Source organism: Anolis carolinensis, chromosome 4 (genome assembly GCF_035594765.1).
Source record: "Anolis carolinensis isolate JA03-04 chromosome 4, rAnoCar3.1.pri, whole genome shotgun sequence".
Classification (NCBI taxonomy): domain Eukaryota; kingdom Metazoa; phylum Chordata; class Lepidosauria; order Squamata; family Dactyloidae; genus Anolis; species Anolis carolinensis.
This window is the reverse complement of record NC_085844.1, coordinates 122,667,124-122,692,701: the sequence shown is the minus strand read 5'-3', so window position 1 is coordinate 122,692,701 and position 25,578 is coordinate 122,667,124. Positions and strand designations below refer to the sequence as shown.

The following is a 25,578-nucleotide window of genomic DNA, read 5'->3' as shown; positions in this document are numbered from 1 at the left end:
AACATTCTTTTTTGGATAACTGGACTTTGGTGTGTATTGGGTGAAAGGGTGTTCTAGTGCTAGAGTGCAACAAATAAATCTTTATACATTAACAGTTGAAGACAAGGAAAGGCATAACCACATCACTCCAAACAAAGGAAGAAGATTGCACACTGCAGGAAAAAAGGAGAAAGTTAAGCAGGTGACCTTTTGAACTAGATAAATACAAAAAATGTAATAAATCAACATTTGTCTAAATACAAGGAAGAGTAGCTACTAATGGATTTTATGCTATTTGTGTTGATGGAAGTTGTTATATTTATTTGTGACTTGATATACTTTTGTACTGTTTTTACCTGTTGTACTGTATGTTATATATGAACCCTGGAGTGCCTTGTAAGCTGCCATTGGTCCCTTCAGGGAGATGGTGGCAGGATATAAATAAAGGTTGTTGTTGTTGTTGTTGTTGTTGTTGTATTGCAATCAGGGACTGGATTAGAAACAGACTGATTTATTAAATATATGTCAAATTCCGCCCACAAGGTGTCAATGGTTCTTATATTTGTTTCTCATATTTCGTCCAAAATTGGGACTTACGTCTTTTTACAGTTTAAAAAAGAACAACTAAAAACATGCAAAACAGTGAATATTAAAATGGAATCAAACAATTCCCAATACTAAAGCAGTCAAAGTTACACTTAAAATGCAACAGAAAAGATTAAAAGCTATGAAAACAGTTTAGTTTTTTGCTGATCAATGGAAGAACAGCAAGGATGTAGTTCCAGAGTCTTGGGCTGCCACCGAGGCCCTTCTACACTGTCATATAATCCAGGTTATCAAAGCAGATAATCCATTTTATATGCTTTGAACTGGATTATTTGAGTTTATACCATCATATAATCCAGTTCATATCAGTTAGTCTGGATTTTTATGGCAGTATGGAAGGGGCCTGAGAACATTCCCACCCACTGTGCTTACAAGAATGATGGGATTGAGAAAATGGATTTTCCTGGTAATTGCAGGAGCTGGGCAGTTCATATAGCTAGATAAACTGCCAGGTAGTCTGGACCAGAGTAGAAAAGAGCTTTATACATCATAACCTGTAATCTAAATTTTGCCCAGAAACAAACTAACAACCAACGGAGCTGTTGTAACAGGCAGAAAGTATTGTTCCTGTAACTTTCCTTGGTTAACGCTGTGACTACAGCTCCTTATATTAGCTAAAGTTTCCAAACACTCTTCAAAGTTAGCCCCAAGTAGAGAACATTACAGTAATCCAAATAGGATGCAACAAAGGTATATACTTTCATGGTGTCTCAAGAAATTAGTACGATTAACACATAAGCTTTAAGTGTATGAAAGTGCTCCTGGCTACCATACAAACCTGAGTATTCATGTTCAAAACTGATTCCATGTATATACCCAAACTGTTTCTGTTTTCAGGGGGAGTGTAATCCCACCTAATAAAACAGAATCCCTATTCCCTAATCTGCCTTTCAGGTACATATTTAATGCCAGGGGACACAACATAATTGTGTAGTGTGAAAGGGCCCACGAGCAATAGAATCTGAAGAGACATGCATAGATTCAGGTGGCAAAACTAGCTGAACTTTATGTTTAACAAAGAGACACTTCCAGGCATCTGAAATGCATTCTTTAGCTCTTAAGTAAAAATGCAAACCCTCTTGCAAAGAAGATTTGCTTTTTAAATGCTTAGTAGGGAGCCTGAGGGAGGAAAGATATCCTATTTCTGTTGATTCAATGTCTATCTTGCCCTTTCCTCACAATTGAGGACCCAAACTATCTCACAACAAGATGAAAAACAAGTACAGATCAAAACTGATGCAATTAACTAAATTAACGTCTTCGTTCTCCCTTATGTCTCTCTCCAGAGAAACTGTTGTAAGTTAGTAACTTGAAATATTAGAACTATTTGACAACCAATTCACTGCCAAAAGATGTCCCAATTGGGATAATAGTTCATGGTCCACCATCAGTTTCCCAGTGTTGTTTTAAAACTAAAGTCTTTGTATTCACCTGCGTTCCTTCATTTCACCTGTCAACTTATGGTGACCCTATGAATTCCATAGAGTTTTATTGGGTAAAGGATACTCAAAAATGTTTTTTCCAGCTCCTTCCTCTAAATATAGCCTGTAGCACCTGGAATTCATTGGCAGTCTCCCAACCAAGCACTAACCAGAACTGACTCAGCTTCCAATGCTAGATGGGATCTGGTGGCACAAGTCTTTCTCATTCTGATTTATTTTAAGTGTGATGTTTGTGTGTGAGAGAGCAAATCAATCTCAGCAGAAAGACCAAATGAAGAGAGAGAGAAGGGGTGGGAGGGAATCCCATTTGGAAAAGCAGCAGCAGAGACACAGTTGGTGTTTTGGACTACAACTCCCACAATTCCCAACAGCAGAGAGGGAGAAAAGGAATGGGATGGAATCTCATTTGGAACAGCAACAGCACTAGCCCTCCCAACACAGGACACAGACAAATCATGGAAAGAAGGAAAAAAGTTTCCTAAAGGCTTTTTTTTTTTTTACAAAGTAGAAGCGTTATGAGGTAGCTTACAACCAAACTTTTCTGCTTGGGGAGCAAAAGGAAATGGCAGAAATTGCCCAAAAAGTTTATTTTGACTCCTCCCCCAGCCTACGCCCCAATAGGCCCGGGCTGTGGCACAGGCTGGTGAGCAGCCAGCCAGCTGCAGCCAGCTGTAACAAATTACTCTGACCAAGAGGTCATGAGTTCGAGGCCAGCTCGGAGCCAATGTTTGTCTTGTCTTTGTTCTATGTTAAAGGCATTGAATGTTTGCCTTATATGTGTAATGTGATCCACTCTGAGTCCACTTCGGGGTGAGAAGGGCGGAATATAAATACTGTAAATAAATAAATAAATAAATTCTCCTCCCACAAATTGGGTGATGCTTACCGGAGAGCAACGAGGGCTGCTTCATTAGAAATTTGGCAAAACATCCGGAGATTTGAGAAAAACTGTCACTTCCTAATTGGTTCTGTCACAAAAACATGGCAAAACTTTATTACAGTGCCAGAACTTTGTCTTTGCACAAGGAACATCGTGCTTTGATAGCACATTTTGGTTTGCTGGGTGTCCACCAATTTAACAGAGTTTCAGCCACAAAAATAAAGTTTATGAAGTAGAACAATGACTTTTCAAGTAGAGACAAGCCAATGAAATGGGAAATAAGACTTTCAAACCAGGAATAGATCTCTGCAATTTTTAAAAAATGCTTTTATATAAGCTATGAAAATTCGCCAAAAATCAGAGGATAAGGGAAACATTCTGAAATTTGGTGAGCCAACAGTAGTAAATGTGTTCTACAACCGTTTCATCAGGGTAGCTCAAAAAATGAGGGTGGGAGAGTCCCCTAAAGTTCCCCCAGTGCTGTTTTTCACTATTGCGCATGCACATCCTCCATTAACGAATTAATTAAAAATATTTGGAAGTTTCAGAAAGTTTTGAATTTTTTTGCTTCAGAATTCGGAAATGACTTTAAAAATGAAGCGCCAGCACCCTCTACTTTCGAACAGAGTTTAGAACCATTTTTTCCTGGATCACACATGCCTAAGCAAACATATATCAGTCCAGTTGATAATAGCATAGCTTCCACTCTGAAAAACACCACTTGCATCATGCCCCCATCCCCATTCTGTTTCAAGCTGCTTCGAGGTCTCTAAATTAAGCTATCTGGTATGCTGGGTTGCTGTGATTTTTCCAGGCTGTGTGACCATGTTCCAGAAGCATTCTCTCCTGACATTTTGCCCATGTCTATGGCAGGTATCCACAGAGGTTGTAAGGTCTGTTGGAAACTAGGTAAGTGGGGTTTATATATCTGTGGAATGCCTAAGGAGAGAGAAAACTCTGGTCTGTTTGAGGTAAGTGCTGCTTCCAGACAAGAAACAATCAGCGCCAGCTAATCAGCGCCAAAGTAATATGCTGTGTGAAGGTTTCCTGAAAACAGGGAAGTTCCAGACATGAAACAATCCGGGCCAGCTGATGCCTCCCAATAGGCAGGAAGCATTCCACAGATTTCTAAACCACACTTACTAGTTTCCAAGAGATCTCACAACCTCTGAGGATGCCTGCAATAGTTGTGGACAACATGTCAGAAGAGAATGCTTCTGGAACACAGGCCCGGCCTGTAATGAAGTATGAATTTTGGTTTACAGATATCATGTTTAATTGTGTGTTTATGTTTGAAAGGGAAAGTATTAGAGTTACCAGTGCGTGGGGGATGGTAGCCAGCTCAGCATTCTGAGGCAGTGTCAGGACCCAGGCTGCAGAGCACCAATAACCTTACACAGAGGCCAGAATCTATCTAATATCTTTATTATAGAAATATATAAAGTCAATAAAAACAAGTGAAGAATAAAGTTCAGAAGCAGACCTTCCAGATGAGGTCAAATATAGTCCAGAAATGTATTGTCCAATATAAGATATTAGAGTCCAAAGTTATAATCCACTTGACCGAAACACACACTTTGCCAAGCAATAGTGTGGGGAATGACAGAGTCTTTAAGGTCCAATGTAGCTTGACAACAAGGCTGGAAAATAAACTTGATTCTTGGCTAGATCAAAGACTTGAAACGAGGCAAACATGAAACATGAACAGAGTCCAAGGAAGTCCGTGAAACAAGGCAAGGCTGGAAACTTGATCCGGGAAACAAGGAACTGGGGTTACGAAGTCCACACACGATCTCTCTCCTCAAGCTGAACAATTGACTCCGCAAAGTTCCCCTTGCGACCAGCACCTATATTGGGTCTCGTTTTCCCGCCAACAGAACACTTTCCCTAGAGAACGAGAAGCGAAACCCAACTCTGTCCAGATGCATGACTCCTTAGAATTTCCCAAGGGAAGCAGACCTAATCAGCTAGTTGTTTGGCAGCGATTCTCAGGCTCCGGCGATTAGCCTCTCTGGCTCCTCTATCTCTATTATAATTGTCCCTCCGGGAAAACGGGGGGGGGGAATTCTGCTCAAGGCCTGTTTGGCTACATTCTTGAGGACAAACATCCTCCAGGTGGAGAGGCTCCGATTCTGGCTGAAACGGCGGAAATCCCATGTTTTCCTCTTCGTCTGCCACAATAGTACTAGGAACAGGACTACAAGGCCCATGAGTCATCACAGGCAGGTTGCCATAGTAACGAGGGCGGAGCCAACCGCCGTTTGGAGAAAAAGGAGGAATGTTTTGAAAAGAGTTCAGTCTGTGATCGGAGGAATTACAGTGAAGACTGATTCTCAGTTGGAGGATCAGGGAGACTCAATTGGTCATTTTGAGTCAATTTAAAATAAGTTTGGTGACTTAATTTAAGGTAACCTGTTTCCAGATAAGGAACAGATAGGCTGTGATTGTAATTCATAGGGTGACAGCAGTTTAAAGCAGTAGAGAAAGAAGTGACGTTTTAAGAAGTTTGAAACACCTCAATATAGCTTTGCAACAGTTAATCTAAGTGCCTCTAAAGAGAAGTTACTGTAACCACTAAGCTTGTGCCTGAATAAACGTGTTATTGTTCTTTCTACCATCTAAGCTTCTGTCATCTATATTACCATCTAAAGCAAACAAGGAGAAAGAAGAAAAATAAAATTTAAAAGTCTCCTCTCTAAGTAGCTAGTGGTAACTATCTTCCAGTAGTGGTGGCAAGAGTTGATAATCCCCTTAACACCTGGCGGCCGCATTATAAACATCTTTACCTCTGGTGGCAGCTTTTAAATAAAACATCTTTAATAACTGGTGGCAGTGGATATAAAATATATAATAATAATATAAATATAATTAATTAATAGAAACTCATCCACATCTCCGTAACTGGTGTCAGAGGTGGGATTTTAAAAAGATCCCCCCCCTGTCTGACATCTTTGCACGGCCCAACACGGGACGCTAGCCACGCCTCCGCATTGGGTGCCATGTTCCCAGGGGTGCTATCGAGCCCCTGGGAGGCAGGGCCACAACTGCCCCACCTCCCACAGCGCACACCTGCTGTGGCAGGAGTCCTTCCAGGCTGTGGCGGGAGTCCTTCCAGGCTGGGACAGGGCGTGCAACGCTGGAGGTGGGGCCAGAGCTGGCCCCGCCTCCCACACCGCACGTGCCCCGGCCCCACTTCCCGCGCCGGCCGCACCACGGGAGGCGGGGTCAGGACGCCCACACGCAGCGTGGGAAGCGGAGCCAGGTCTGGCCAAGCCTCCCACAGCATGGCGAGGGGGGGCGCAAAATTTTTTGCATTCCCCTGGAAATTTCCTCGGGCCAGTCCTGCTGGAACATGACCATCAGTTCTGAAAACTCACAGCAACCCAGTAATTCCAGCCATAAAAGTCTTCAACAACATCTGGTATGCGTCTGAGAGTGAGAAACACCACTTGGTGGGAAAACCCTTGCTAAGTCATTTTGAACACACACTGTACCTATAAAAAGCTTGTAATGTAAACATTACATTCAGGAGCCTTTGTTATAGATTCTGTAACAGAATATTTTCACAGTTTATACGTCAAAGACACACCATTTTCCGAACATGATGTGAAAAGAAACATTTATAACCTTGCCAAATGCAGTGAGATGTTGACTGTAGGTTTATATGGAAATGGGCAATTTATTTAAATATGTTTGATGTATTTGCTTTGTCCCAACCATGCCTTAAAATTAAGGATCCAAACTATCTCACTATAAGATTAAAAATGAGTACAGACCAAAACATATAATAAAAGAACGTGTAAATGCAATTAATTAAACAATGGCATTAAATAACATTTGCATTGAAAGCTGTTTTTAAAAGCATTGATAAAAATCTACAACACACAATCACTAGAAACACCTTCATCAGCAGCCAGTCTTTTGTTCTGTTTTTCCAGGTCATTCGCAAAAACAAACAAATAAATAAAAGCCTCAACACTGCAGTCAGATTTTTTCTGGATCTACCTTCCTGTCCAAGTTCGGGCACCCCAAAGGGCAACAATAAACCAGGGGTGCATCTACACAGTAGACTTAAAGTGGTTTGATACCACTTTAACTGCCATGGTTCAATGCTATGGAATGATAGTAGTTGTCATTTGGTGAGGTACCAACAGTTTTTTTGCAGAGAAGGCTGAAGACCCTGTGAAACTACAACTTTTATGATTCCATAGAATTGAGCCACAGCAATTAAAGTGACATCAAATTGCATTAATTCCATAGCATAGATCAGTGGTTCCCAATCTGCAGTCTGTGAATTACCAGTGGTCCACAAGAAATAAACATATGATTCTCCGAGGAAAAGTCCCACTGAACATGTGTGACTTATTGCTGGAGTCTGGAAAATTACACCAAGGATTGTCCTGCAAGTTAGTAGTGGTACAAAAAAGTGCAGCATCCTCAATCGAAGATAGAAACAAATAACAATTTACTACCTAGGTTTTTTTCTACATGCTGGTTAGCATTAGATGTGATGTTTGATGTATTGCTTAAATAACACACTGATTGTTGCACCCCTGGCTGCGTAGGCACCTTAAAACCACACTGGAGCCTCAGAATATAAGCAAACAAGCTGTTTATTGATGGTTATAAGTAAGCAAAAGCAAATAATGTTCAGAGTCAATAAAATGGGTTTAAATCCACAAGAGCAGTGCACTTAAAAATCTTGAAGCAAGGGTCTAGGAAAGTCATTCAAAGAACATAGTCCAAACCAGATATCAAACACAGTCCCATGAAAAGCATCAAAAATAGTCCAAACAAGATTCAATTCCAAGGCATGGAACAAACTGAGGAAACTAGACTAGAATGCAAGATCAAACTCCAAAGTAATCCAAGGTAACAGAAATCCAAACGGCAAAGTTACTGCAACATTCAACAGGATTCAAAGGCAAAAACAAGGCTGGAACTTGAGCAAAATCCACGGCTGCAAGAATATACAGGAACACGGAGCAAAGATCTTCTCTTGAATTGCAATGTTGACACCTCTGCCATAGCAGAGAGACACCAGGCATTTAAGGAAAATTCAAGGTCTTCCTTTCATGAGAAAACTTTCTCTCATGAGAAAACAATTCATTAGCGCTGCTTCAAAAACAGTCACTTTTTTGTAAACATTCTTTTTCCCTTCTTCGGTAAGTTATCGGCTCCCTCCTATCAAACACATTATCCTCCTCTAAACTAGAATGTCCATCTGACACGTGGTGAACTGGCCTTGGCAGCAGAGAGGAATGTGGTTCAAAATGCCTGCTTGCAACCATTCTGTCTCTGGTCCCAGAATCCACTGGAACAGACTCTGGCATCTGGTCCAAACCCAGAGTCCTCTGTCAAAGCAGGTGCAGGGACAATGACTGGCTGAATGGGCCCAATCTCAGACTCAGGCTGAACTACAACACTGATACTTAACCAGCAGATGGTGATAAAGGACAAATCTAATTGATGATTGAGACTTCTTAGGATTCAGCTATACTCAGGGGCGGCTGAACCGGTAAGCGAAGTATGCAAATGCGGAAGTTGCCAATCCCTTGGGGTTGCTATTGAGGTGCCCGGTACAGTACCCAGAGAGAGAGAGAGAGGGAGGCTGGCAAAAAAAAGTTCTAGGAAACAGTAGCGCTCTCCGTGTTTCCCTAGGCTGGGCCTTTGGGGAAACGGCAGGCATGTTGCTAAGCAACAGTGCACCCCGCGTTTCCCCAGGCTGGGCCTTGGCCGGAGGGAGGAAATTCCTCCCTCCGGCCAAGGACTGGCACTTTGGGAAAGGTGTGGTGCGTTGCTAAGCAGCAGTGCACCCCATGTTTCCTAGGCCAGCCCTTGGCCGGAGAGAGGAAACTCCTCTCTCTGGCCAAGGCCCAGCATTTTGGGGAAATCTCCATTTACTTATTTATTTTATTTACAGCATTTATATTCCGCCCTTCTCACCCCGAAGGGGACTCAGGGCGGATCACATTGCACACATAAAGGCAAACTTTCAATGCCATAACATAGAACAGAGACAGAGACAATACGCAGGCACAGGCTGGCCTCGAACTCATGACCTCTTGGTCAGAGTGATTTGTTGCAGCTGGCTTGCTATCCAGCCTGCACCACAGCCCAGCCCATGGCTCTCTTCTTCCACTCTCACTGCATTGGGGGGGGGGGGGGGGTGCCAAAATACGGTTTGCTTACACTTGAAAATTGCCTAGGGCTGGCCCTGGCTATACTGAAGATTTTATGCATTTGACACCATTTTTACTGTCATGGCTCAATGTTATGTAATCCTGGGATTTGTAATTTGGTCAGGCATCAGCACTTCTTTGGCAGAGAAAACCTTATAAGACTACAGCCTTGTAAGACTACAGCTGCCATGATTCTATGAGTCATGGCAGTGGGTTTTTTTTAGTATCAGGAGCAACTTGATGTGAGAGGATTGACCATCTGCAAGGACATTTCTCAGGGGACGCCTGGATGTTTTACCATCATATGGGAGGCTTCTCTCATGTCCTTGCATGGGAAGCTGGGCGCTGACAGACGGCAACTCACCCCACCCCTCAGATTCGAACTGTTGACTTTTCGGTCAGCAGTCCTGCCAGCACAAGCGTTCAACCCATTGCATGGGGGCTCCATGGCAGTGCGGTCAAACTGCAGAAACAACTTCTGCCAGTTTTGTAACTATGCCTCACTGTCATTGTTGTGTTGTCCATTGACATATGATGAACCCATGAATTTCACAGTTTTCTCAGACAAGGAATATTTAGAGGTTGTTTGCCAGTTCCTTCTCCTGAAATATAGCTTATAGCTGCCTTGTACTGGGATGGCCAGCATTCAGGCAAAGCTATTTGTATGGTGTCATTGCTATATTATGCTGATATAACATTTTGACTACTTTAGTGTAAATCCATCCTACTATCTTTGGATAATAGTGATCCAACAGTGTTTGGAAATGGCAGTCTTTTCAGATATTTTAAAACTGGATTTTTAATAATCTTAAAACAGTTGCATAGTGATGTTACTTGTCGCAAACATCCCTAAAGCCAGAACTCCAAAGAGACTGCACAAAACCAGTTAGGTATGCTAGCAGTGCTAAAGTTATTTCCATATCCAGCAAGAATGGCAAACAACTTATTCATTCAAGAACAAATCTCCCTGAATGTCCAGCAATAATAACAGGGATAAGCTCGCTGTGATTTAGATCCTAGGAGAATTTATTCTCCTCCTTCAGTTAATGTGAAGATTGCAGGTAAACCCAAAGAGAACAGGGAAATCTGTGTCATGGTGGTAGAATATGATATCATAATTTCTGTTAATTTCTAACACATTCCTGGCATTTCAACCCTGTGTATCCAGTCTCCATTATACCTGAGAGAAACAAGATACAAAACTATAGGATGGTAGGGTGGAGGGATTATGATATATAGCCCTATATCTTGACTTCATGTATGCATCAAGAGCAGATTTGGGGGCCAAAATTATGGATTTTGATATCATCTGTGGATATCAAGGTTCTTCTCACAGAGAGGGAATAGCACCAATGCTACCCAAGATAAAGTCACAATTTCCCTTCCCAGACTTTAAAAAAGGCTAAAAGTGTCATGATTTGCAAAGACACTGTGCTGTGTGTGTTAACTGGAAAATGAAGTGCATGAAGCCAGTTGGCTGAGATTTCAAAGACCTGGGGATTGACTTGATACTGTTTCTGTTCTGCTGCTGCAGAACCATTTTGGACAAGTATTTCAGTGCTGACTGAGTACTGGAAGAGAGAAGTGTACTCAAAGAGGCCTTGCTATTTTGAGGCCTGTTTGCTGCTGAAAAAAGAGGGTGCAGAACCAGGACTGTATTCTTCTCTGAAGCAGATTTGTGAACTAAGAAAGGACTATTTATGACTGTAGACTTCTGTAAGTGATCAGAGGGATCATTGTAAATACAGTAGAGTCTCACTTATCCAAGCTAAACGGGCCGGCAGAAGCTTGGATAAGCGAATATCTTGGATAACAAGGAGAGATTAAGGTAAAGCCTATTAAACATCAAATTAGGTTATGATTTTACAAATTAAGCACCAAAACATCATGTTATACAACAAATTTGACAGAAAAAGTAGTTCAGTACGAAATAATGTTAGGTTGTAATTACTGTATTTACGAATTTAGCACCAAAATATCACGATATATTGAAAACATTGACTACAAAAATGGCTTGGATTATCCAGAGGCTTGGATAAGCGAGGCTTGGATTAGTGAGACTCTACTGTACTACCTTTTTTGATCTCTTGGAATCAGTAAAGTTCCTGTATGTTTGTTCTGTAAACCTGAGTGGCATGCTATTGTTCTGCAGGTGACTCTGGATTGTGGGCACACTTAAGAGCTTCCATTTATCATCATCAATCCACAATAAAAAGCATTATGGCATAGAAAGTAGGTAGTACTGGTGCTTTTTTCTTTTTTCTTTCTTTTTTGCTTTTTGCAGCTCTCCACAGAGAAGGGCACAGTTTCTTTTTTTGTAGGAGTTAAAATATAACATTCATATTGACTCATGGATAAATCAATTTGTTTGGATTGATTTTTGACTGAAAGGTCTAGACTTATACATTAATATATAGGGTATATATATTTTTCGTGTCTGGAGCAACACAAGAAATTGCAAATAGCTTCTGGTGCGAGAGAATTGGCCGTCTGCAAGGACGTTGCTCAGGGGACGCCCGGGTGTTTTTAATGTTTTACCATCGTTGTGGGTGACTTCTCTCATGTCCCCACATAGGGAGCTGGAGCTGACAGATGAGAGCTCATGAATGCCTTTTAAACCAAGCTTAAATGAATAACTTGAATAAATGTTAAGATAGACATCATGAAATCTCATAAAACACCAAACAACAAAGTTCAGGATTTGAATAGTAGCATCTTGCAAATGTGTTTTGACCTCACAGACCTTCAACTTTGAAATGGTCCTACCATATACATAATTATTGCATAATAGCAATACTTGATAAGAAATGACAACAATAACAGATCAATCATGGAAGAAATAAAACATACCTGGTATTCTGTTCATTGTCACCCAGAAATGTTCATCGGGACTGTAGGTATCTTTGGACCACTCAAGGAGGTCAAGAGAACGTTGGTCTTGGAGTATGAAGTCGGCAAATTTCCTTGTAAGAGCAACATAGGCAGGGCCAAAATAGATTGTGAGGCCATGCGGAGGAGGTGGTTTCCATAATAAAGTGGGTAGAATGAAAGAAAAGATGCCAAACATTTGTTCTCTGTATATATATTTTGTCCTTTTGATAATATGAGGAGGAGGCAATACTCCATCAGCAATGTTTTTCCCCTTGAATTTTTTTAGATGTTGAATAATTTCCTTGTTGGTTTTTAAGGGGAAATCTTGCCCGCACATGTTGAGAAGGTATTTCCAGGGCACCGCAGACTTCACAAGATCTTTCATGCAGTTTAAGTCAGCCTGAAGCCGGGATATCCCAGCATAAACCACCAGCTCTGACTGTGAAGCAAGGAAGGCATTGGGGAAGCAGGCCAACAGTTGCGCCACTTTCTTCTTGTATTTTTCGGGGGCCTTTTTATCCACATGGATACAGTAAATGTTTTGAGGCATATAGATAGCCCTGAAGAGCCTCTCAAAAGTATCAAACTCCTTGTGCAAAGTTATCGTGTAGGCTAAAGGAAATGAGGCTTCTTCTTGAGAAAGCGATTTGGTAATATAGTGACTTTGGGTCATGTAATAGCTGCAGTTAGATTTCCCAAATGATGTCTTCAGCAGGTTTTCTTGCACAAAAAATCTCTTTCCCTCCACAATTGCTTTGCAAGTTTCTGCCAAAGTTGTCTGATTGTCACTCCTTGGGATATTTTTACCAGAGAGTTTTGATGTATACACCAAGATTGAAAGTGGAATACATAAGGTAAAAAATACTAGGAAGTACCGCATTTTTGAATTCGTAGTCATTGTTGAAAATAGCTGTTTTGTCCCATCCTAAATTTGAAGCAAAAAATACACAGTATTCAAGGTGATGGCTTTTGAAAAAAGGAACAGGTTCCTAAAATTACAATGGAGGAAAAAACAGAAATCTCTAGAGCAGTGGTTCTCAACCTGTGGGTCCCCAGGTGTTTTGGCTTACAACTCCCAGAAATCCCAGCCAGTTCACCAGCTGTTAGGATTTCTGGGAGTTGAAGGCCAAAACATCTGGGGACCCACAGGTTGAGAACCACTGATTTATACTATAGAAGTAATGCAGTTGACATCACTTTGACTGCCAGCAGTAATAAATCACCACTGACCGAGAGGTTGCTGGTCTAAAGCCCAAGTCAGGGATGAGCTCCCAACCATTAATAACCCTAGCTCATTGTCTACCTGAGCAGCTCAGAAACAGCTGTGTCTGTGATTAGAGAATTCTAGGTACCGCTTAATGCGGGGAGGCTAATTTAACTTAATTTATGACCCCACAAAACTGCCAGCGGTGTGTGAAAGAACTTGAGGAAGTACTACCATCAAAAAGAACTCGACGTCACAGTGGATGATGAAGCGGCAGCTCCCCCTGTGGCCGGAATCAAGCATACCCTCATGAAGCCAGAAGCTGGAGAAGGTTAATAGCCTCTACTTGTCCGTCTGTCTGTATATGTGATATGTGTTATGTCTGACAATGGCATTGAATGCTGTTCTGTCCTGTCTGTCCAAAACCGGCATTGAATGTTTGTCGTATATGTGTACTGTGATCCGCAGAATATAAATAAAGATAGGGCAGAATATAAATAAAGAGTTATATTATTATTATTATTATTATTATTATTATTATTATTTTATGACACAGCAAACAAGATAGATATGCTGAATTTCGTAATACAAAATCACAAGTCGAACACTTCCCAAGTGTCTAGGACTGTGTGATGTATTTTCGGATGATGCACGCAGATCCCAGTAGGGTGGCCTTTTGCAGTTGGCAGATCGTGATTTTGTCAATGTCTATTGTTTCCAAATGCCGGCTGAGATCTTTTGGCACAGCACCCATTATTATTATTATTATTATTATTATTATTATTATTATTATTATTATTGCCAGGAATCTTTGGAACAGCTGGGGTAATCACAGAAAGGAGTGTGTCCACAATCCCTTAGACTGGGCAAGCAGAGAAGACAGCGGAGAGCTCCTTGTCAAACAGTGGGGAGAGCACCTACATTGTCTGCAGCCAATTTAAGAGATACTGTAGCTCTGGATGGATCTACACTGTTGTATAATTCAGTATCTGAATACAGATTATCTGATTTGAACTGAATTATATGACTCTACACTGCCATAGAATCCAGTTCAAAGCAGATAATCTGGGATCAGATATTGGAATATGTAGTACTTTCGAAAGGGCCTCTGACCCCTGCCTCCAACTAGAAATGATTCTCTGCTTTCTGCTTTGGCTTGGTATGGCAGATGCTGTTAAACTCTCAGAACCTTGGACCTTGTTTGGTTGATGGATGGCTTGACTTCTCTCCTACATGTCTCCAATGTATATAGACCATTATTACTGGCGATAATGTCCCCAGGGACTTTTGTTAATTTATTGCCCTGCCTTACTGCCATTATCTATGTGAATTCAGAGTTAATTGTTTCTTCCGTAGAAACGGTCTGTGAGAATGGCAAAAACCCGAGCAAGGACAAACATATCACATCACAATCTGGAAAGGTTACTTTTTTGCCTACTGTTTCTAGAATCTCTCAGGAGGCATGGCCACAATCCAAATAACTGAGGGTGGATGAGGATGGAAAACACGGGGTGGAGAGCTGCATTTAACTGTACTAATATCTAGCTCTCACAGCACAGTGATCAGATTACATAACTGATTGCTCCAATCTTTTATTTTAAGTCACAGAGCTAGACAGGATTTATGAACTTCTAATGTGGAAACACAAGTCCCAAAAGGACTGTTTGCCTCTGACATATGAACTCTAATTTCAAGTTAGGACCAGACATAGCCACACTTGGCAAAATTACCTTTTAAATAACTCTTATCAGGTTCCATCAGCTAGCATTGCATTGGTCATGGTGTTAAGGAATTCTATGACTAGTAGTACAAATATGATTGTGTGAAAGAATAGAGGGAGTAGATGACAAGTTCTTACATTGTTGTGTATTTTTTTTATACATTGTCTGTATTATCAGGGCTTGGCCCCGTGTAAGCCACCTTGAGGCCCTTAAGGGAAATGGAGGCATGGTATAAAAATAAAAAAATAAAATTAAGAAGGCAAATTGAAATCCCACTTACCATCCAAAGGAGAGCAAATCCTGGTTGCAGTGATGGCCAGAAAGTGACCCTTGGTAGGCAAGCTCCTGCAAAACAATTTGGAGAGTTATTGATCACCACAGATATGGAGCCTGGGATGCTGCATCTGAATCTGTGGAAGTGAGTGTCAAAAGTAAGGTGGAGAGAAAGAAAGAAAAGCAGGAACTAAAGCGAGAGAAGCTGGAAGAACCAGAAAAGGGGATGAAACTGCAGGCTTTGTATGTTTTCTTGCCTTCAGGGTCAGGGTCTGGTTGTAAGCTTGGTTCTCCCTGCCCCCTACCTCAGCCAGGATTGCTGAAACCTTTCCAGCACATATGAAATTAAACCACAGGCTCCAGCATGCTGTGTTGTGTAGAAGTGAAAGGCATCAGAGATAGCTCCAAATAATATTTATGCAGTTTTTATAAAAATGAATGAAATAATAATCAATAAGCACTTATATGCAGGATTTCTGGATTTCTACCTTTTTATTCAGACTGGCTTTTAAAGAAGAAGATTTTCAAGATTAGGCCAGGGGCAGCTGTGGTCTTTACAAATAAGATGTGTGCAGTGTGCATAGGAGTTAGTTTGTTTTTTAAAATTATAATCTGGCCACCCAGCAATCTGAGGGACCGTGAACAGGCCATGAAGTTTGTGTATCCCTGTCTCAAAGTGTGCCCCATCCATACTGGCAACCACACAACAGACTGTGCTGTTGAACAGAGTGAACAGAGTAAACAGAAGAAGTATGCATATACAGTAGAGTCTCACTTATCCAACACTCGCTTATCCAACGTTCTGGATTATCCAACGCATTTTTGTAGTCAATGTTTTCAATTAATCATGATATTTTGGTGCTAAATTCGTAAATACAGTAATTACTACATAGCATTACTGCATATTGAACTGCTTTTTCTGTCAAATTTGTTGCATAACATGATGTTTTTGGTGCTTAATTTGTAAAATCATAACCTAATTTGATGTTTAATAGGCTTCTCCTTAATGTCTCCTTGTTATCCAACGTATTCACTTATCCAACGTTCTGCCGTCCCGTTTATGTTGGATAAGTGAGACTCTACTGTAGTAATAAACTGTCCCAGTTTTTCTTTTCAACCCTGGAAAGTATCCACCACAGTTTAATGCCATTTACTTTCCATGGCCCTATTCTACATATCGTATAACCTCATCACACAGGGCTTGGGAAACATCCTAGGACGCTTCCCCACCAGTCCAGAGACAGACGGGCATGTTGCCAACTCCATAACTGGTGTGGAACAGTCGTATGATGGGGTTGTTGTGTGTCTTTCGGGCTGTGTGGCCATGTTCCAGAAGTATTCTCTCCTGACGTTTCGCCCACATCTATGGCAGGCATCCTCAGAGGTTGTGAGGCATGGATAAACTAGGCAGGGAAGGTAAATATATATCTGTGGAGAGTCCAGGGTATGACAAGAGTTCTTTGTCAGTTGGAAGCCAGCACTAATGTTAATCACCCTAATTAGCATTAGAAACGTTTGTCTCTTGCCTGGGGGGCATCCTTTGTTCAGAGTCATTAGCCATCCTTGGGGCTCCTCTGCCCTCAGAGTGTTGCTTCCCATCTACTGTTCTGATTTCTGAGTTTTTTTAATACTGGTAGCCAGATTTTGTTCATTATCATGGTTTCCTCCTTTCTGTTGAAGTTGTCCACATGCTTGTGGATTTCAATGGCTTCTCTGTGTAGTCTGACATGATAGTTGTTGGAGTGATCAAGCATTTCTGTGTTCTCAAAAGTCGTATGATGGTTCCCTACAAACCCGGGAGACTGCCCGTGTTGGGCTGACTCCAATGGAGCCAACTACCTTTTGTGCTGGTTCTGTTGCATGATGGGGGAAGTGTCACTGTGTCAGAGCAGCACACAGAGTGACAGTAACCCCTCACAGGCCTGTAGCGAGGTTTTTTTTTTAGGGGTTCACCTCCCCCCCCTGAAATTTTTCAGGTTATAAAAAAAAACCTGGTTTACTCATGAATTTTAATTGGTTAACCAATTCCCCATGCTAAGTCTATGAGATGCAAAACATTAAGAGTCCCTCCAGGCACTATCTCAAGCAGATATTGACAGGTTTGTAGGGGGGGGGGGTGCTAGGGGTTCAAACCCCCCCCCCCCGAAATTTTCAAAACACTTCCCGAAAATTTTTTCTGGCTACGACCCTGGCTCCTCATGCCTCTTGCTGGCAAAACAGCAGGGGGAGGGTCATTAGAGTTGAAGCTGGATAAGATAGTTAGATTTCTGCACTATATATCTATAGTTAACTTCCGGGAAATACAGCACTGGAGTCCCCTAGCAGAAATTCTAAGTACCTCATCAGACTCCAAATCCCATGAGTCCATGGGACGAAGCCATAGCAGTTAAAGTAGCATTATGCTGCCATAACTATATTGTGGATACACTCTGGATAATCACATTTTTTGAGGCTATACATTTATCTTGACTGCACTTCCTCAGTCTGTGCTAATATAATGTAGGGACACATTTTTTCCCACTGATTTTCTTCTTAAAAGAGAATTTAATTTCTGCCATTTTCTTTCTACTGATAGAAGAAAGTCTTCAAAAACATGCAGTAGTAAATTTTGAATTTTGACAGTTCCCATGCATGCACACAGGAACTTGCATACAAAAGGTTAGAAGTATGTGACACACTTTACTAGAACTGGTGTGATTCAAGTCTTGTGCTTAGTTACTTTTTTTGCATGAGAAACCCAGCCCTGGGTCCTTGGGATGTCTAGTTTACCTGGGCCAGGTCCCCATTCACTGAAGTCTTCTTTTTTCCTCTTTTTTCTTCCTCCTTCCCTTCCTTTCTTTCTCCTTTCCTCCCTCTTTTCCTTCCTTTCCCTTTTTCTTCCTTCCTCATTTCCCCCCCCCCTTTTTTTTTCTCCTTTTCTTCCACTCTGCCTTCCTTCCTTCCCCCTTTTCCTCTAGGAAGCCTGGCTTGTTAAAGGTACTTTGGAAAACTATGCCTCTCATGTATATAATTTGTCCTAAACGCTCCATGTGTTTTCCTATGTGCTCCTATTTTGCCTATATGTTGTGTTAACCTAATATTTTATGCTCTTGAGATCCCCATTCCTTCCCTTTGAGGGAAACCTTGTTCCTGAATGCAAAGATGTCTTGCCTCGCACACAATTGTATAGCCTGGGGAACAGAAACTAAGCTGGGAACTTCCTCATCAAGTTCCCAGTTTCACCTATATTGTTGGACTTTATCTGGACATTGCATCTCCCCTCCCTTGGGGAAGAACCAATTTCACCACCCTGTGCCTTTGATGAACAGGACCGCTGGCATCAGAAGGAAATCAGCATTTCTACAGCCAAAACCCATTCTCTGTCATTTTCACATGATTGTGTTAATATATGATGTTTTGTTTCTCTGGGCTCTGGAATCACCAGGCCAGCCCTGTTAATGGGCCATGCCATGTTCATCTCATAATACTGGGTAGGGCCAGAAATGCCCTCAATCACTTTGTTATTTTTCCTGTTCAGTAAAAGGAACCCCATTCATCGACACTTAATCATCCCTTGTTCCCAGCCTGCTCTGGCCAGTGAGCCAAGCCTCTCTCTGTGACTGCTCAGAATTAGAGGCTTGGCTGCAGCCTATGTATAAAATTGGCTATGAAACTGTATTCTGTATGCTATCTACTTTGTGAATGAATCACTAGCTAGCATCTTATCTGCAGATAATAAAATCTTCCTTGGCTGAAAATCACCTTCTCTCCTTGCTTGCTGGCTAATTTCAATTGGGCCTAATCTGTTTGCTCGCCATAGCAGGGACTCACTTAAAATGGGCAGCTCAGGTAAATTACTTGCCTGGGTTTCTGCCAACAGGTATCTTCCTGGTCTCACTGCCAGGGGTTGCTTCCTAAAATGGGGCCAACAACCTCCATGTTGCTTTTTGCATAGGCACCTCTTGGGGAAAATCTTGGGCTTTAGCAGAAGACATTCAATCGCCTTTAACTTTTAAGAATGCAAATAATTTCTGAAAAGCAATATTCCCATTTAAAGAGCTATGGGAAATGGCAACTCCATCAATGGAAAGGAAAGAGGTATCCAGTCTTAGAATCTTAGAATCATAGAGTTGGAAGAGACGTCGTGGACCATCCAGTCCAACCCCCTGCCAAGAAGCAGGAAAATAGCATTCAAAGCACCCTTGACAGATGGCCTCTGCTTAAAAACCTACAAAGAAGGTTCCTCCACCACACTCCAGGGCAGAGAGTTCTACTGGTGAACAGCTCTCACAGTGAGGAAGTTCTTCCTAATGTTTAGGTAGAATCTTCTTTCCTGTAGTTTAAAGCCATTGTCCCTAGTCTCCAGGGCAGCAGAAAACAAGCTTGCTCCCTCCTCCCTATGACTTCCCCTTACATATTTATACATGGCCCTCATCATGTCTCCTCTCAGCCTTCTCTTCTTCAGGCTAAACATGCCCAGCAATTTAAGCAGCTCCTCAGAGGGCTAGTTCTCCAGACCATTGATCTTCCTCTGGACACAGGCATAAGGATACAAAAAGTTTGCTAGGGTAGATCCTCCCCCGCGCAGATTCAGCTCCCCCCCCCCCAGCCAAAATCCTAGCCCCCTCCAAATCAAAATCCTGGCTACTGGCCTGTCTGGACACATTCCAACTTGTCAACATCTCCCTTCAATTGCAATGCCAGAATTGGACACAGTATTCCAGGTGTAGTCTGACCAAGGCAGAATAGAGGGGTAGCATGACTTCCCTGGATCTTCACCTGACTGGTTTCCCTTTCTCAGATATCCTCAGTGCTAAGTTGTATTACCTTTTTCATTGAATCATAAGAGTTGAAAGAGATCACAAGGGCCATTCAATCCAACCTCCTGTCTCTGTTATATTTTTATTATAAGAGAGACAGTATGACTAAAACAGAACCAAACAAACTACTAAGAAATAAAAAGGTATATTAAACAACAACAAAACATAAAAAACAAATAGAATCTACCCTTCGTCTCCCACGCCTACATAAAAAGAACAACTCAAATTGACCCCCGTCCTAAATTAAAGACCAAAAGGTCCCAGGTTCAAATCTCAGGAGCAGAATGAGCACCCGTTGTTAGCCCCAGCTCCTGCCAACCTAGCAGTTTAAAAACATGCAAATGTGAGTAGATCAATAGGTACTGCTCCGGCGGGAAGGTAACAGCGCTCCATGCAGTCATGCTGGCCACATGACCTTGGAGGTGTCTATGGACAACGTCGGCTCTTTGGCTTAGAAATGGAGATGAGCACCAACCCCCAGAGTCGAACACGACTGGACTTAACGTCAGGGGAAACCTTTACCTTACCTTTTACTATATAGAGGTATAATAATCTTCTCATTATTACATAACTAATGTTCTTCTGCCTAATGATTAAAAAACAAGACTCAGCCTTCAAGACCTACAAGAATAATCTTATCCTCTCACTTTTTAATAAAAGATTTAAAAACCTTCTCAGTCTTTTAAAAAGATGCCCACAGATTTCTCATTCATCAAAAAAGACAATTTCAAAAAAAATATGGAAAAATCTATTCATCCTTTGTTGGAAGATTGGTGCTTTTCATTTCTGAGCATGGAGCAACTTTACTGCCCAAACCATATAGTGAAACAATTTTTATTTCAGATTTTTAATTTGCTCTTTTTATTATAATTCCATTAAGAGGTTATTTATATTGTGAGGTAGGTTTTTTCTTGCTCACTCTTTTATCTTCCCTTATTTACAATTCAGATCAATCTCGTCTGCTTACTAATTAGTCTTACTTACTGGTTTGTTTCAAAGCCAGATGTCCTTTAGATAATCATTAAAACATTCTTTTTCATACTAGTTGTGGTTAATTGTATTTCTGTTTTCGTATTATCTCATCTTTTTATCTTCTCTCTCCTCCATCCATAATTAGGACGTCAAACTTCTTGTTTTCCTTGCTTCTTTTCCTTTGGCTTCTAAGGACGCATCCAGACAGTTTGCAAAATGTGCGAGCTCCCGCCTTTTTAACTGAATTAATTCAGCACAAAGCAGGAAAACCCTGCTTTGTGCCAAATTCATTTGACACCTAGAAAGACTCAAGTCTTTCAGAAGACCTGGTTCTGTGTGTATTGGGCCTGGGGATCGTGTTGCGTTGCTTCCGGGCCCAACCCACACATCTGTCTTAGGAACTCCAGGCTCCTGGAGCCTGGAAACTCCAAGACAATCCCCACCTATGGGTAAATAATTTTTACTTTTTAAGGCTTTTCTGGTTTTTTTTTTTATTTCTGGCAGGACATCTGGACACCCCCCTTCCCCCAGGAAGGTGTGTGGCTTTTTGCTGGTATGGGGACAGAAGTCTGGCCTGACCCAGGTTTAAAAAACATGGTCAGACCGGACTTTTCCCCTACGTGGAACAGGCCTAAGAATCTTCAAGGATGTTGAGATGTAGGGAAAAAGCAGAGCTTGCTGGAATAGATGGCAATAAAACTGTGATTTACAGCAGCAATATGACTCGTGTGTGTTTTGGTGTCTTATTTCCTTCTCTAAGCCTTGCTGCTTTTGGGAGGGCTGGCAACTCTTCTTTAGACAGCTGCCATGTAAGAAATCTACACAGCTATCTGGCTCTTTAATTTATCTACCCTAGATAGCCTTCTTGACCCATTTCAGGGCACTTGGAAGCCACAAAGTCATTTTTTGCTGGAGCTAACAAAGCCTGGGCTGTCTTGCAACCATTGTCCAAACCGGAAGTCAGTATTATCTACTATCGACTATCAGGGACTCTATAATAGCTGAGTCTTTCTGAGTTGTAGTTTGTCAAAAAGAGGAGGAATTTTCTTTCCATTATCTCAGCAGGCAGAGATGGAGCCTCCGATGGCCTAGGGGATAAAAGCCTTTCAGATAAAAGTTTTGGGAAAACCATAATTAAACTAACTTGTAATTGCACAACTATAATGAAAGCCACTCTTTATAGTCCTCTTATCTTTCTCATTAGATAGTAAAGAACTTGTGTATGTGATAGGACTTCCAACATTAATTATGATTAGATATTAAAAATATGGATTTAATTGGGGTCAAAAAAAAACTTAACTAAAGCCAGAAATCAGACCAAACAGATTTCAGACCTTCTATTCTCTATTTTGCGTGTTTTTCCCCCTCATTTTTGTCAATTCTTCAGAAGTAAAACAACAAGCCCCCAGTGGTGCAGCAGATTAAACTGCTGAGATGCTGAACTTGTTGAGTGAAAGGTCAGCAGTTTAAGTCCGGGGAGCTGGGTGAGCTCCCACTGTTAGCCCCAGCTTCTGCCAACCTAGCAGTTTGAAAACATGCAAATGTGAGTAGATCATTAGGTACTGCTCTGGCAGGAAGGCAACGGCGCTCCATGCAGTCATTCTGGCCATATGACCTTGGAGGTGTCTATGGACAACGCCGACTCTTTGGCTTAGAAACGGAGATGAGTGCCAGCCCCGAGTTGGACAAGACTAGACATAATGTCAGTGGAAAACCTTTACCTTTACCTACAACAACAAAGCATCCACTTGGGATCTATCGGGGTTTTGAAACAGATGACATTTATAGTAGCAATACATTTATTTTTGCACATATTATAGCAACTTTCAATGTATAAAGCTAGTTCTAATGAGGAATTGTACAGATTATAATACTAATCAATTTGATTAGGAAATGCATTGCCATCTGTACAATTAAATCTAAAACCATACTTATCTGAGTCAGCAGGTATGGTCTTCTATATTTCAGATGTACTATTTGTAATTGTCATTACTATTGTCATTACTCTAAACATTTCCATTAAGATTCTAACAGGATACAATTATGCACACAAAAACTTCAAGAGACAAAATTCCAGATGTACTATTTGTATGGTAATTATCATTACTATTTGACTGTAAACATTTCCATTAAGACTCTAGCAAGATACAATCATGCACACAAAAACGTCAACAGACAAAATAGAAGCTAATTCTCAAGGAGATAAACAGACAGGATCATTTTAACAATTCTGTATGTGTTGTAGTTTATAACTACAACACATACATAACAGGATAACATTTCTCCATTATTTTAGATTCTAAATTATGATGTGGAACAAAAATACAAACATTACCACATAGAAGTAGAATTTGATCCTACCTGCTTTTTTTCTGTTGCACAGACTTTCTTCAAGTTTTCATCAAATACGGTCTCTTGTTGCACCGTTTGCTTGGAAGTAATCTTTCAGAACTAGAATGTATATCTTCCTTGGGGTATTTAATCACCATTTTGTAATTTTCTTAATGGGTAATCAAAGAAAAGAGTGGAAGAAAAATACAGCCGAGCCATCAAACAAGATGATGTACTTGCAGGAGAAATTTTTTAAATGCTAACGCCAACACTAACTTCACTTTTATAATCCAGCGTGGGAAGAAAAAAACCTGGAAGCATCTATGTTGCTCAATAAAACTTATGGAACCTTTCCAGCTTTCAGAGTTCCACATATTTTAAACCAACATACTGGTTCACTGCTATCTTTCAACCTGATGTCATTCAGATCTTGTATGCCCCTATTATTTGTAATTTAGCAAGATGTAGCATATCAGATTCCTGAGAAACATGCAGCAGCCATTCAGCAAAAGAAGGATCAGCTTTTGCTCTGGGAGTCTTCTATGTCAAACACGCTTCTGATTTGTTGTTGAAGGTCTTCATGGCCGGAATCACTGGGTTGCTGTGAGTTTTTCGGGCTGTATGGCCTTCTTCCAGCAGCATTCCCTCTTAACATTTCGATTTATACAGAAAACTTTGATCTTTCACTTCTGCTTGCTTGCGGGTTTGCTTAATCAAATTGCCTCGCTTCCTCTGCCTCTCTTGTTCCCCTTTTCAGTGCAACTGGCTTTTCAAAAGAGATAGATGTGTGCTAAGCAAAAAAGAAAACCTGCCTGAACAAGCACCATCTGAGGCCAGCCTCCTGTGATAACAAACCTGACTCGTTCAACTTAAATCTATAGCAATCGCAGGGCTGCAATGATAGAAAAATAAAATAAGCTATAATTAAAACAATTTTAACAGCTGAGCTGTTAGCACAGTTATTATAAGACTACTTTTTTCTTCTTTCAAAAAAAAAAAAGCAGAAGAAATTTGCATTAAGCCAAGCTATCTTGATGATTTCACTTTTGATTTTCCCAAAAAGGGGAAATGTCACCCACAGCTGAGCTTGTGGTGTACATTTGTATTGTGTAGTGAGGACATTTAACAGTGTTGCTCCTCTTCCAGCATTAGGTAGCAAAACTAGACAGCCAGGTGTGTATGTGCTCACACTCATTGCTTTTTTTTTTTGCAATAATTTTTATTGAAGGGTTTTCCTAGGGATAGGGAGGAGGGGAGGGGGGGGAGGAAAAAAAAACATCCGCTGGGATAAGGGGGGAGGGGGAGCAATATGATAAAAGCTGGAAAACAAAAGAGGGAGGGGAAAAAGAAAAAAAATCGATAGAGAAAAAAGGGAAAAAAAAGTCGAGTTTCCTTCCTTCATTAAGGTGGGGGGGGGGGGTGCAGGAAAAAAAACCAAAAATGCAAAAGAGTATAAGGGCATAAATTCAGCGGTGGGGGGGGGGACTCCATCATCCTTCTCTTTACTATGTCCTATTGTATATCCAGATTTGTTGTATGACGGGTTTATATAATCAGCTTAGCCTTGTTTTCTTTCATCCATTCTTTGAATACAGTCCAGTCGGTCTTTTTTCTAGTCTTTAACTGCATTGTTGCAATCCGTGAGGTCAGTTCGTCCATATTCATACTCATTGCTTTTTAAAAACATTTTTCAAGAGCTGTAAGGCCAAGAACAAGCCACGAGAGTAAAGACAAAGATCCACCCAGAGGAAAAGTGTTCTTACCATACATCAAGGGAACCACTGACCGCATAGGGAAGCTGATGAAGAAACACAACCTACAGACTATCTACAGACCCACTAAGAAAATCCAACAAATGCTACATTCAGCAAAGGACAAGAGGGATCCTCTTACCTCTGCAGGAGTCTACCATATACCGTATACCATGCAGCTGTGGACAAGTCTACATAGGGACCACTAAACGCAGCATTGCCCAAACACGAGTCAAAGAACATGAAAGGCACTGCAGGCTAACTCAACCAGAGAAGTCAGCCATAACAGAGCACTTGATGAATCAACCTGGACACATTATATTATTTGAGAACATAGAAATGCTGGATCACTCTAACAACTGTCATGTCAGATGACATAGAGAAGCCATTGAAACCCACAAGCATGTGAACAATTTCAACAGAAAGGAGGAATCCATGAAAATGAACAAAATCTGGCTACCGGTACTTTAAAAAACTCTAAAATCAGAACAGTAAATAAGGAACAATACTCTGAAAACAGACATAATGTTTATTTAATAATGTTTTAGGGACAGACCTACCTGGAAT

The 25,578-nt window shown here is 41.1% G+C and overlaps 1 protein-coding gene across 1 annotated transcript; it reads right to left on the bottom strand.

Annotated features, from left to right (window-relative positions):
- Positions 1 to 8,799: 8,799 nt before the first annotated feature.
- LOC100558219 (N-acetyllactosaminide beta-1,6-N-acetylglucosaminyl-transferase) lies at positions 8,800 to 24,034 on the bottom strand. Its single transcript, XM_008114981.3, has 3 exons — positions 23,291 to 24,034; positions 15,166 to 15,230; positions 8,800 to 12,885 (listed from the first exon to the last, which is right to left on the bottom strand). The coding sequence occupies exons 2-3, from the start codon at positions 15,166 to 15,168 to the stop codon at positions 11,914 to 11,916; spliced, it is 975 nt and encodes a 324-aa protein (XP_008113188.1). The 5' UTR covers positions 15,169 to 15,230; positions 23,291 to 24,034; the 3' UTR covers positions 8,800 to 11,913.
- Positions 24,035 to 25,578: the final 1,544 nt, after the last annotated feature.